Source organism: Condylura cristata, unplaced genomic scaffold (assembly GCF_000260355.1).
Source record: "Condylura cristata isolate star-nosed mole 26May11 unplaced genomic scaffold, ConCri1.0 scaffold00018, whole genome shotgun sequence".
Lineage (NCBI taxonomy): Eukaryota > Metazoa > Chordata > Mammalia > Eulipotyphla > Talpidae > Condylura > Condylura cristata.
In genome coordinates, this window is record NW_004567119.1 from 8,588,318 (window position 1) to 8,600,930 (window position 12,613).

The 12,613-nt window shown below is 49.0% G+C and overlaps 1 protein-coding gene across 1 annotated transcript in view; it reads left to right on the forward strand.

The window, feature by feature from the left end:
* The first annotated feature begins 26 nt into the window (after positions 1-26).
* The window catches only part of ARHGAP10 (Rho GTPase activating protein 10), a 220,674-nt gene continuing 208,087 nt past the window's right edge, over positions 27-12,613 (forward strand). Inside the window, exon 1 of the mRNA XM_004685315.2 lies at positions 27-220. Within this exon, the coding sequence (XP_004685372.1) occupies positions 67-220 (154 nt within the window). The 5' untranslated portion in view covers positions 27-66. The remainder of the gene's footprint in view (positions 221-12,613) is intronic.

A 12,613-nucleotide genomic window follows, 5' to 3' on the forward strand; every position in this document is an offset into this window, starting at 1 on the left:
GCCGCCCCGCACCTGGCAGCCGCCCCGCCGGGGTCGGGGGGCTGCTCTGCGCGCCCCGCTGCCGTCATGGGGCTGCAGCCCCTGGAGTTCAGCGACTGCTACCTCGACAGCCCGTGGTTCAGGGAGAGGATCCGCGCCCACGAAGCGGAGCTCGAGCGGACCAACAAGTTCATCAAAGAGCTCATCAAGGACGGGAAGAACCTCATCGCGGCCACCAAAAGTACGCGGGGACCCGGGCGCGGGCGGCGAGGCCGGGGACGCCTCTTCCCGGGGGAGACGGACGGTCCCGGGCCTCGGGCGCGTCTCCGCAGGGTCGGGAGGCTCGTCTGGCAGCCGGAGGCCCTGGAGCCTTCTTTCCCTGGCAGCCGGGGCGAGGTCCCCTCGGCCGCCCCCACCCCGCGGCCGCGGCGGAGCCCTGGCCCGCGAGCCGGGCGGCCTCTACCGGGCACCCCGGGGTGCTGAACCGGCTCTAGGCTTTCAGCGCTAGGGTCCTTGGACCTTAAAAGCTGCTCTCAGACTGGTACAAAACAGCCTGTAGGTTGACTTGTTTTGCTTTGTGGCGGCTCGAAAAGAGTTTGCAGGATGGTTGGAAAACCTGCCGGGTGTGAACTCTTCCGGAGCACCTTCAGTTCACCGCTCGGTGTGTTTTTCTGATCTCCCCTGACGGTCTGGTCTTGGTTCTTCATTTGCCAAACCAGAAAGTTCACCTGGCTTTGTGCGCTTTCTGCGCATTCTTTCCCTCCTCCAGCCAAGGAGGGTTCAAAGATTGGCGCTTGGGAGGGCAAGCAGACCGGCCTGATGAGCACTGCCTGCACGCAGGGAATTATACACCCTGGTTAAGTCGGATGCCTCCTCTCCTGCGCCCTGTTGCTTGAAAAACTGGGGTGGATACAGAAGTCAGGAGTGATGTGCTTAATTGGAATAGCTGAGAAGAGTCTTTGTAGGAGGAAGGTGGGCAGAATTCAAGCCGAAACACTGGCTTAGGGAGGCAGCTGGTAGTGGGGAGGTATTAGCTCCAGGAAGGCGCCTGGCCACACCTGTGACCCACCTAACCACACCTGTAACCCACCTGACCACACCTGTAACCCACCTGACCACACCTGTAACCCACCTGACCACACCTGTAACCCACTGGTCCTTCTGGAGCTGCCTGTGCTTTCCCCTTTTCCCTCTCACAGAGACCTGTCCAGCCTGGCTTGGTCACTTGGGACTTTATCTCTTCCTTGGTGTCTCAATTCAACAATCTCAGTCTAGAGAATTTATCTCTTCTCACTTGTTTGTAGACATCTCTGGGAAAAGTTCTCCATGTCAACTTCACCCTCTCCCCCCCAAACATTTTGCATTATCAGAGATGAAAAGATCCGAACATCGTGTCTCAGGTACCCAGCGCTGTGCCCGGAACAGCAGATACTCGCACAGTGAATGAACTGAAATGCATTTTAATGGGCAGACTTTAATGAGCCATCCCTGTAATTTTAGAAGCAAGTTGCTCCACTTTTCTGGATGATGCCCAGGGTTCCTTTTGGTTGTGTGACCTCTTTGGTTTTGCACAGTGTGGACAGGAAATCACTTTGTTTGGGACATGTGTCTAGGGCACTGACTTGGTTGATGGCATTAAGTATGTGTGGGGGTGGGTGGCAGGAGGGGCTGTAACGCCCAGGAGTATGGGAAGGGGACCTGTGTGCAGGAGGTGTGTGTTTAACTTGAAGACTGCAGCTTGCTTTTTACCAGTGTCCCTGGCAGTGGGGGTCCATGAACCTTCTCCTCTTACCAGCTGTAGCGGCTCCCTCAGAGCCAGGGAGATGCAGAGGGCGGTCTGGAGAGAGGCAGAAGGCAAAGCCCATTTGGCCTCTGATAGAAAGCTATTTGTGTGCCTGTGCATTAGCTCTGCCAGCAGGACACCAGCCTCTTGTGCCAGCGTCCGCTCCTCGGTCTGGGGGCCAGCTGTCAGCTCTCCTTTCCAGAATGTTAGACCTGTCCGAATCTGAATGGGCAGCTTATTCCTTTTGATTCTTGCTGGTATGTACCGTCAGGAGTGTATTTGTAGGTACGCCTAAGAGAGCAACAGAGTCACTTTTTTCTTTATGTTTAACTCTTGCCCGGAAGATGACAAAAACCCAGCATTAGGTCACGTGCCGTTGGCAACTTACCACCACTCTGCCCTCGTGCAGGCTGCTCCACATCTGGTTCCTTCCAAAGACTTGAGGGCCCTGGATTACGTGGAGACACCTGAGTTTACTGCTCCTTCGCTGGTAGGGCCGGCGGCAGGACAATAGAGCCGTCACTTGATTCCGCTTCCCGTGCCCTAGTTCCAGGAGGCATTAGTGGGTTCTGCTGTGTTTGGAAATTGCTTGTTTAGGTCATTCGAAATTGCAGTCTAGGTCAATTGTTTGCTGAACCAGTTGAGCCTATAACATCTGAGAGTCAAGAAGTCAAGGAAGGACAGGAGGGAGGCGGAGGGAGGAGCTAAGAGAATAACAAGCAACTGGGTCAAATTGCTTATGTTTTCAGATGTTTTGGCAAAAAGGGCATCTTGTGCTTTTTCAGAATTGTGTATTTACATGGTTTCTGTTTGTAATTGCCCTGTAAGATGCTTCCTGCATCCACCCCATAATTGTTGGATTTATGTCATTTCCATGTCTTGAATGTTTTAAAAGTATGCAAAGAAGTTGGAGGCGTTGCTCTGGGCCCGGAAGGCTTTCTGCTGAGTTCAGTTATGCAGCAATCAGCAAATACTTAGCATCTGTAATGTGTTAAGTATTGGGATTGAGATACCCAGAGGTAGCAAGACACAGGCCCTTGTGCTTGTCCTTATTGCCTGATAGTTGAGTCGGGTTTCATCCAGGGCACATGCTTGAACTCCTGTCTGAATGACAGAATTCTTTAAGAATTGTGCCTGACGCAGATGCACAGTTAAAAGGTGAAAAACTCAGTGGCAAGTTAGTATCCTAACTTGGTCAGAAGCCAGTTTGTAGTTTAGGGTGGAGAAGGTTTGCTGGGAATCTGGGAACTCGGGGCTGTTTAAAGGGACGCCTAGAGCCCTGTCAGACTGGAAACAGCTGAGAAGGCTGAGCCCCCAGGAGCCTGTTTGGCTGGCGTGGGGGTTTCCTTTCGAATAGGATGGGTGCAGAACGAGATGTTGATGATGGAGGACCAGGAAAACAAGGTGGGAACACGGGCCCTCTCCTGTGCAGAATCACAAAGATTTTCAGCAGAAACTTGACATTATGGGAAAGAGATAGTGGAGGGAGAGTACTTGATCTGCACAGGCTTGCTGGGAGGGAGCGGAAGGGGAGGGGATCGAGAGCAGCCTGGGACCCTGAGCCCAGGTGGGAGGTTTGGACACATTAACAGGAGCCCGTAGAGTCTGTTTAAATGGCTTTTTAGGTCTTTTTAATTTTCACTCCTTTCCTAGAGCAAACCATTTCCTCTTTCAATACAGTTTAGACACTTATTAGCCTTTCATGGGATGTTTCCAGTTTCAGATGCTTGTGATTCTGTAGAAATGAATGGCATATTTGCCAGAAAGAGCACTAAGCCACATTTCAACAAGTGTTCCTGAGAAGTCTATTTTGTTCTAGAGGGAAATAGATGTTTTAACAAATAGCCCTCACATAGTTATGTAAAGTCATCTTCCGAGAGTTCAGCGCTTCCAAAGTGCTTGGTCTGGATTTCTCCCTCCTCACCCCCTCTTGTCCTGCTCTCCTCCTGGTCTCCCTTTTCTCCACCCTCACCTCTCCCCTCTTCCCAGCCCGCATGGGTGAGACTGCTCCTGTCATAGATGTGGAGAAGGATGTGAGTGGCAGCCAGGACTAGAATTTGAGTCTTCTGGTCTTTGGTTTAGGTTCTTCTGGCCTTAATAGTTTTGGGCTTTAACTTTTCTTTGTTTTTCTCAGGGCAGTGTAAAAGTGCCCTTTTGCCATCTGTGTTCATTGTTTCAGAGAAATGATTCATGTGGTCATTGGTTCATATGGTAATTCCTTTCAAGGAAATGAGTTTCCAGTTGCTGTTGCATTAAAATATGTGAGGATTTGGAAGACTGGGAAGACTTTCACTTCCTAAACCTGAGCCTCAGTTTCCTTCTTTATAAACTAGGCCTGCTGCAGAAAGGCTTGAGGATTGACTAAAGTGGTGTGAAGAGTCCGAAAGCACACCTGTAAAGTGGCCATCTAGACTACTGGGGGTCCAGGCAGCATTGTCACTCTGACCACTCAGCTTGTGTTCAGGTGTCTACACCCCCTCCCACGTGACAAAGGGACACATGACTAGGTCATTCTGATGATTCTGACTCAGTGCTTCTCAGTCTAGCTGACCATTAGACTCTACGTGGGGGTGGGGAGTAGAACAAGAAAAAAGAGATGCATTTAATGCAGAGGATCACTGCTCTCTAATTCAGTTATTAAGTCGATTTGGAGAGAATGTACCTTAGTTCTGACCAGAGACACATGATAGAAAGTCTGCTGGAGACTGAGACTGAGGGGAAGATTTGCTTTTGTATCAAGGCGAAAATGCGTAAGATTCATGGTCTACTGTGACATTGGGTGTGATGTCTGGAGCTACTGCTGCCATTTTGGGTGATGAGAGAACCAGGGTAAGGGGCAGAAAGCACAGTCTGGGTTTATGACGGGTATCCTGGGAGCCACAGACTTGTCAGTGCCTGAAGCCCACTCCGGATGTCCTGTGAAATTATGAAAGCCACCTTAAGTTGGGTTTCCTTTTAGTGAATATCCTAGTTGTAAATTTTAAGCTGCTGCTCCTGTAAAGAAGAATTTGGAGTTGTTTAGGAATAAAAACCAGTCTAAAAATTAATCACATATGAATTTCCCCCAAAATGGAAAAGGATACTTGGGCATTTTCTTTCTCCAAAGAAATGGACCCTCATAATTCCAAGTGTCCCCTGGTAAGTGTTTTACTGTTGAGGGTTTGTCTCTGTAAACTCCGGCTTGCTATAAAAGTAATTACTGTCAGACTGAAGCAGGGATGTAGACCCAGACAGCTTTAAAAGCTTTTAAAACCCTTTGCTCCCGGCAGGTGGTCCTTGGCTCCCTTGAGGGCGGTTTCTGTTTAGAGTCCTGCAGCCATGTGTGTTTGACATGTTTTCCTGGTTAGTCATTGGACATGTTGCCTTTTTCCTTCCCTCCCACCGGTGGTATTCCTTGGACCACTTCCTTTTTGCTTAGTTTTATTTTGGGGGAGGGAGGAAGGGAGGAAGGTGACCAAGGAACATCATTGACTTTTAAAAAATGAGGGTAGTGTATTTTTTTGCATAATTAAAAAGCAGGGCCCTCCCTGTTGGTGCAGCGGGTTGAAGCACAGCACTAAGAAGCTAAAGCCACTTCTGCATGAGTTCGATCCCCGCCCGCCCCGGAGTTGACCCACATGGCACAGCAGCCCTCTCCTGACCCGCCTGCTACTGCCCTCAGCAGTGTACTTCATCAGTGGGCCTGTTCTGCTCCCTGCTCTGTCTCTGGTAAATCCTCTCACCACCCTGCACCTCTGGCCTGTACCCCAGTTCTGTGTGCATAAATAAATCTTAAAAAAAAAAAAAAGCAAACTGACGAGATGGTGCAGGAGAGATAAGCACATAGGCCAGACCAGTCTGGTGGGGTCTGTATCTGCGCTCAGCCACTCCTGACCACCGACGTTGTGGTCAGCCTACTTCGCTGTTCTGTGTTCCACTGTAAAATTGAAATACTACCTACAGTAATGGGTTGTTTGTGGGATTGAATGAGTTAGTGTTTAGAATAAGCCCTTGAGCAATAATAATTATTATATGTTATTCAAACATAGCTGTATGTTTTGATATCTAGGTCCTTTCTCTTGGCTGAGAAATGGCTGCTTTGCCTAAGAGATTAGTGTCCAACCTGGTTAGTGGTTATTACAACCCCCTTCCCCTGCACATCCTTTCCTGTGACTGGGAAGACAGAGGTCTCGGGTCTCAGGCTTGGTAGAGGCTTCCAGAGTTTGTAGTTCAGCACGCTTACAGTGTTGTTGCATCAAAGCTAAGTGGTATCTTGGGCAAACATTTTCTGGAATTCATTTCAGAGGCACGAAGATGTGAAGGTGGCGTAGAAGAGGTCACTGCAGCGTAGCAGGTGAGCCAGCCTAGGGCAGCTGGGCTGTGCAGCTGTGCTGACCTCTCCTGCAGGGGTCTGATGAGGACCAGCTGAGGATGAGCCAGAGCTCTCTGGTCGGGTGACAGCACCCATGACTGGAGCCTGCAGATACTTAAGAATCACGGTGACACTGTTTGAGGATTTCTGTGTGCTGGAAACCCTCGCTTAATGGCCAGTGCTGTTGTTTGCTCTGGGAAATTCGGGATGAGAAAAGGCAGGCAGCCAGAGACACCCAGAGCGGGGGCGCTGCAAGCGCTTAGGGCATGCTGTTCTTGACCCCAGAATCCTCAGACTGGGCTGGACAGACGCCCAAAGAAGCTGTTTTGAATTGGAACCCCAGTAGCTATTTTATCATTCAGGATTTTGTTTTCCCCCATTGTCAGAGAGGTGAGAATTATGAAGGATATAAAAATACTGTGTAGTTTCCTAAGGGTACCATAAATCGTGCTTACATGATTGCTGACTATTTGTGGCAGTGAATAAGTCCAATGTTTATATTCGACCACAGTTAATAACAAAGAGTGTCTCTTGTCACTTAAACGCTGCTGTTAGAAACATAGCTGTGGAAACACCACTTCAGAGGCTTCAGTGCTGTCTTGGGTTGCCTTTGACTTTCTACATATTGTTTAAAGGAAACAATATTTTATTTGTGGATCTGTGGGAAAGTGTTCAGAAATTTGCAGTTTATAATACCAATGAGGGGTGTCTTGGATGCTTTACTAGGGTGTTTCTAATGGAGTTACATTTCACAGACACATGGGTCAGTGAACTCCATTTGGAAATTGTTTTGTTATTGGAATTACATCACTTTAATAATAGTAGCCGACTTTTATTGAGCATTTACTATTTCCTTTGTGCTCAATTCAGCACTGGTATTAATTTAATGTGATGGTTTATCTAAGGAGGTGTGCTATCATGTGCGCCATTTTATACCCAGGGCACTCAGTTTGAGGAGGTTGACAGCTTGTTCGGATGACCGTAGTGGAAGGGTTTTGTCTGACTCCAAAACCCGTAACCACAAACAACACACTGTCTGTAAGGGTTGCAGCTGTGGTTGGAGTCAGGGGAAGTTATTATGATAAATCCTGGTTATCTGGAATGTGTGCTCATTGCTAATAGAGCACAAGGGTCATGATTTAAACATTGCTGAACTATAAGGCCCGCTGCGACGGTTGCACATCAAACTCATTGCCTGTTTGTGTAAGTGTTGATATTCAGACATTGGGTAGACCCAGGAGCAATTAATAGATGCAGATCGCCATTAGAAAGGTCATTTTCCCCTTCAGTCTCTCTCTGCCACAATTCCTCCTCCTCCCCCTGCTCCAACCCCATGCTCCTTTTCTCCGTCCTGCTCAGCTCATCCTTTATTAGAGTGAGTTTTAATTTCGTACTCATTTAATATTACCCTTTTTCCTTTAAAAGAGATATTTGAGAAATGAAAAACCAGGAAGAATCTCATAATCTCCCAGTATTTGTCTAAGTTTAAGAGATAAAAGCTTCACCTGTGTTCTTTCCCAGTAGCCAACTGTCCTTCTCCCAGGAATAGCACATATCTATCACATCTGATGTTTAATAGTTCCAGGTCTTTTTCTGTATCTGTGAACATTCCTAAATAAAAGTGCTTTGCATGTTTTTAGACTTCATGTAATGACTTCATACCTCGGTATGAAGCTTTTACCCTTCAACATCATACTTACCAGATTTATCCACGTGAATGCAAATGTAAATTCTACATTATATAGTTCAACTGTTTTACCTTTAGCATTTACAACCACATTGTTGGTTGATGTTACGTAGTTCTGTCAGGATGAGTTAGATGCTCTTTGATGAGCTTTATGTCCATGCAGTGTTTCGGACTATGAAACGGACATTTTGGGACCAGTCAGTGTGATACAGAACCTACCACACCTCTCTCTTTGACCACAGTTAACAATGAATCCCGAAGACACTTCACGTGTTTTCTTTGCAAGGTTTTATGTTCTCTGTGTAGTCTGGATCATCAGAACAGGTTGGGGGCACATCTCAAGACTGTAAGAAATACCTGGTATGGATCAAAACCAGAATACGGGCAAAGCCTTTGTGAGTTGTCGAAATCGGGCTTCTGATACCAGGATGCAAGAGGAGCACGCCACACTCGGTGGTGAACACAGCACATTAGGAAGCGGGGGACCGTCAGTCCAGTTAGGTTGGATGAGTTGGATTATTAGGCTTGTTTGGAGTCTTGTGGCTTCAAGCAAACAGGACCCGCCAGACGAACATCATGTAAGGACAGGCCAGGGGGATGCTTTTGTGTTGAGAGGCCTTGACTTCCTTCTTTTTACATACTCATGCGCACACACACACACACACATGCACACACCCTCCTTCCCTCTCTTCTTCCCTCCCTCTCTCTTAACCCCTGACTCTTCACCTTCTCAGAACAGACCTCTCGAAGCCAGGAGATGAGCTAGAATCACGCCCACATCACCAGCTCTGCTAGGCCTGCCTCCCTGGCTGAACTCGAATTTCCTCTCTGTTCCCTGAGGAAGATGTCAGGCCTGTGCCACTTAATATTTCAGCAGTGAGTGTGACCTCTTCCTCGTTAACCTATTGCCCCACAGGCACTGTCTGTCCTTGGGTGCCAGGCAGGCCTCCTGTCACCTTCTGCAGTGAGTCACGGTGACGTAGGTGACTGGAGGGAGGCCGTGGGGCCAGAGGAATGTCACTGGAGATCTGGACCAGGATGGCGGCTGCTTGGCTCCACCACCCACTAGCACTGTGACCGGCACCCTCAGTGCCGAGCTTCCAATTTCTTTCACAGCTAGCAGGTCTGTCCTTGTGGTGATGGTGGGGTTTCACTCTCACATTACATAGTCGCCCGTCTTAGGGGGCCCAGCTCATGGTAGGTGGCGACCGTCCATGTTGAAAGAGCACTACTACCCTGACTTCCTTTGGTTGAATTCGAGTCCATCATCACTTCACTAGTAGCAGCAGTAGATAGTCTGTGAACACACGCCCTTTGCTCTTCGAAGCTAAGAATATTTTGATGAGTGGCCCGAATGTCAAAGAAACACCTCTAAGTGTGTTGAAACGCAACAGATTAGTAGAGATCTTTGCTTGAAAATGGTGGGGTGAAGCCAGAAAAAGTACAAGATTACGGACTGGCTGGTGTCAAGGGCCAAAGAAGAGTTCAAGGGTTGTGAGCGTGCAGGAATGGCGGGAGCTTTCCCTGAGAGGGTCAAGCATTCTCCAGGCACAGGGGAAGGTGTCCTGGAGCCCAGAGAGCACCCCTGCAGCCTCCAGATGGTCCAGGGATGAGGCTGGGTGGGGCAGGAAGGGCCTGTGAACCCTTCGACTTCCTTCTCAGGACAGCTGGAATGGACTGAAACCTTCAGAGAGGGGACTGGCATTCTCTGAACTGCAGATTAGGCCTCGCAGACCACTGAGGTGCCGAGGATGACTGAGGCACACAGGGTGGGAGCGATGGAGGTCAGCTCCCGGCTAGAGGCACATTCTGAAGGAACCAGGAACTCTAAGCTGCAGCAGACTTGGGGGGTGATTGGCCTTGGGGGCTGAGGAAGAAGGTATGGAGGTGCGCCAGTCAGCTTTACTCCCTGTCTGGCCGGAAGAGCAGGTTTGTGGGGAGCCATCCGTTTCCTGGCTTGGATGTGTTGAGGTGGAGGTGCTTTTGAGAGAGGCAGCGCACCAAGTCCTTGGTTTCTTTTTGGAGTATGTGTCTTAGGAGCAGAAACAGCATCCGGGCAGGAAACCATTCCAACCAGTGCGCAGTGGGCTGGTCCAGAGAGGCGGTGGCAGGAGACCGCAGGGTGGCCCAGGGCAAATGTGAGGGCCGGCGACTTTGAGGCTGAGTAGGAGAGCTTGACTGTATTTGAGAGCAGTTGCCGTTGGGACAGATGGGCCACGGGGAGACAGTGTCCGTTGGGACAGATGGGCCACGGGGAGACAGTGTCCCAAACCCGGGAGGAGGAACGTTCTGGAAACGAGGGAATGGACACGGTCAAGTGTAGGATAAAGAACCCTCAGGACACCTAGAAATGTCTCTTTCAGACTTTATGCCCCTTTAATTAGGATATTTCATTCAAACAGTTCTCAGACTTGGTTTAAGAAAAATGTACGATGGAAGCACTTTTTCCTTTCCACTAAGAGACACTGTTGATGTTTCTGTTCTAACTCAGTGGAATCACATGGCTTCTGTTTGGGTGTCTACAGAGAAGAAAACATTCTCACAACATCTGGGAGGCTCCCAGGACTTCAGGTTCCTGTCTTGTAGTCTGAGAGGAGTGGAGGAATAGGACCTAGAAGAGTTAAAAATGTTGCAGTTACCTGCGATCTAAAAATAGCTTTAATTCCTGTTTTCCAGGGAACCACTTAGGTTCCCATTAATTGGAGAACTAATTCCTAGAAGAAAGAAATATTTAAGAAAACTTAACACTTTGAGTGCATGGGCGTGCAGATAGCCGCCCTTCTTTCTCTGTCTGGGTACATGTAGTCAGCCAGGGATCCTGCCTTCATGCATGAGAAGTGTGGGGACTGTGAGAATCTTCAAAGGGAGAGATTCTAGGACTGGAACAGCATCTAGAATAGGGTTTACAGTTACATCGGACCCCGAACATCGCCTACACCTGTGTCGGTAGAAACTGGTGTGTAACTTTAGACCCCTCCAGAATGTAGGTGCTACTAGCCTGCTGTTGACTGCAAGCCTTCGTGATAACATGAGCTCGTGATACACACCTATTTTGTATGTTATATGTGATCCTGAAATTAAGAGAAAAAAATGTTAAGAGGATTGTGAGAGAACATATTTCTGGTAGGCTCCTTTACCTGCCAGTAAGACTACAAGAAAACCTGCCTGGGAGGGACCCGTGTGACCCAGCCTGCATTGCTCAAGGGCCAGTCATGCTCAGGTTCTTGACATCACACTGACTGCGTGTTCTCAGTCACTGCCGCTCCTTGCACCTTGCACCTGAGAAACACTGGGCTCAAATTTTGACTTGCGTGAGTCCTGATGAGTGGGGGTCTCATTCTGGGGACCCAGACCCATCAGCAGGTCCTTTTGCATGACTGACCTGCCCCTGGGCTGATGGACTCGCAGACTGGCTGTCTGCCCCAGTGGCATCAGCTTACCACTCACATATTTTTTTTTAAGGATTTATTTATGTATATAAAAATGGGGTTACAGGACAGAGGTGCAGGGGCAGTGAGAGGATTCACCAGAGACACAGTGGGGAGCAGAACAGGTAGATTGATGGAGTACACTGCTGAGGGGAGCAGCGGTTGGGTCAGAAGAGGTCTGCCGTGCCACGTGGGTCACCTCCCTGGGTGGGGATCAAACTCACACAAAGCAGCTGCAGCGAGCTTGCAGTGCTGCACTTTAATCTGCTGCGCCACCAGGGAGGGGCCTCCAGGGAGGGGCCCCCACTCAGATCTTTCTTACTGCTCTGGAATTCCAGGGAATAGGTTCTCCTTTTCCTTAGACTACTGCTCTCCAATGGGTGATTTTGGCCAGCTGGCACCATTTTTGGTTGTCCCTGGGGAGTGCTGCTGGCATCCAGGGGGTGGAGCTCAGTCTGTAGTTAACATCCTGCAACGCACAGCTGCCTCCAACCAAGAATGATAACAGCTCAAAGTTAATTGTGCTAATGTTGAGAAACCTGCTTTACACATGGAGAGACAGGTTGTGTGTCGTAGGATACTTTGAGAGTTAGAATCATTCCAGGACATCAGGCATCAACTAGGACTGTAGTGTAAGCGTGGTTTGCCAAGTGTGGTTGTCCTTTCAGCAGTCCTGGGGCATTCACCAGCCTAGACCAGTCACTGCCAGCCTGGTGTTACAGAGCAACCTAGTTCACATTGACTGGGTCCTCCCCTGAGTGCTTAAAGGAACTTAACTGCAGGCATACACAGAAAGGTTAATCATGGTTATTTATAAGAGAAAGGGAAATGAATAACTCATGGAAAAAGAGAGAAATTGATTAATGCATCCTACCAGTTCGCTGAGCTGGAACCCCATTAGCACGCTGAAAGCCAGCGAAAAGCCTTGAGCCACGAGGCCAAAAGACCCCAGAAACCCATATGTCCGGTTTATATCCAAACATGGCTGCTTAACTCCACCTTCAGCTCCCAGAGTGCTTCCCATGGGATTTGTAGTTCCGACGTCTGGGGTGGGGGTGGTGTCCACAGAACCTGCATCTATGGAGTTGGGGGTGGTGTCCACAGAACCTGCATCTATGGAGTTCTTTCAGGACATCCTTTCCCCTCAACACTGGCAGATGATTTACTGGGGTCAGCTTCAAGCAGCCTACCGCTGGGGTGGAAAAGTAGCCTGCGACGAGTTGGTGTCAGTAGAACTCCAGGCTGACAGCCAAAGCTATAACAGCAAAAACCTCATGTTCCCCGAGAAGACAACTTGCCTTTATCAAAGTGGCTTTACTAGTTCTGTTTTGCTCAGGTGAAGGAGTGGTGTGTGGCAAACAAGGGAAGACTGTGAACTAGCAGGT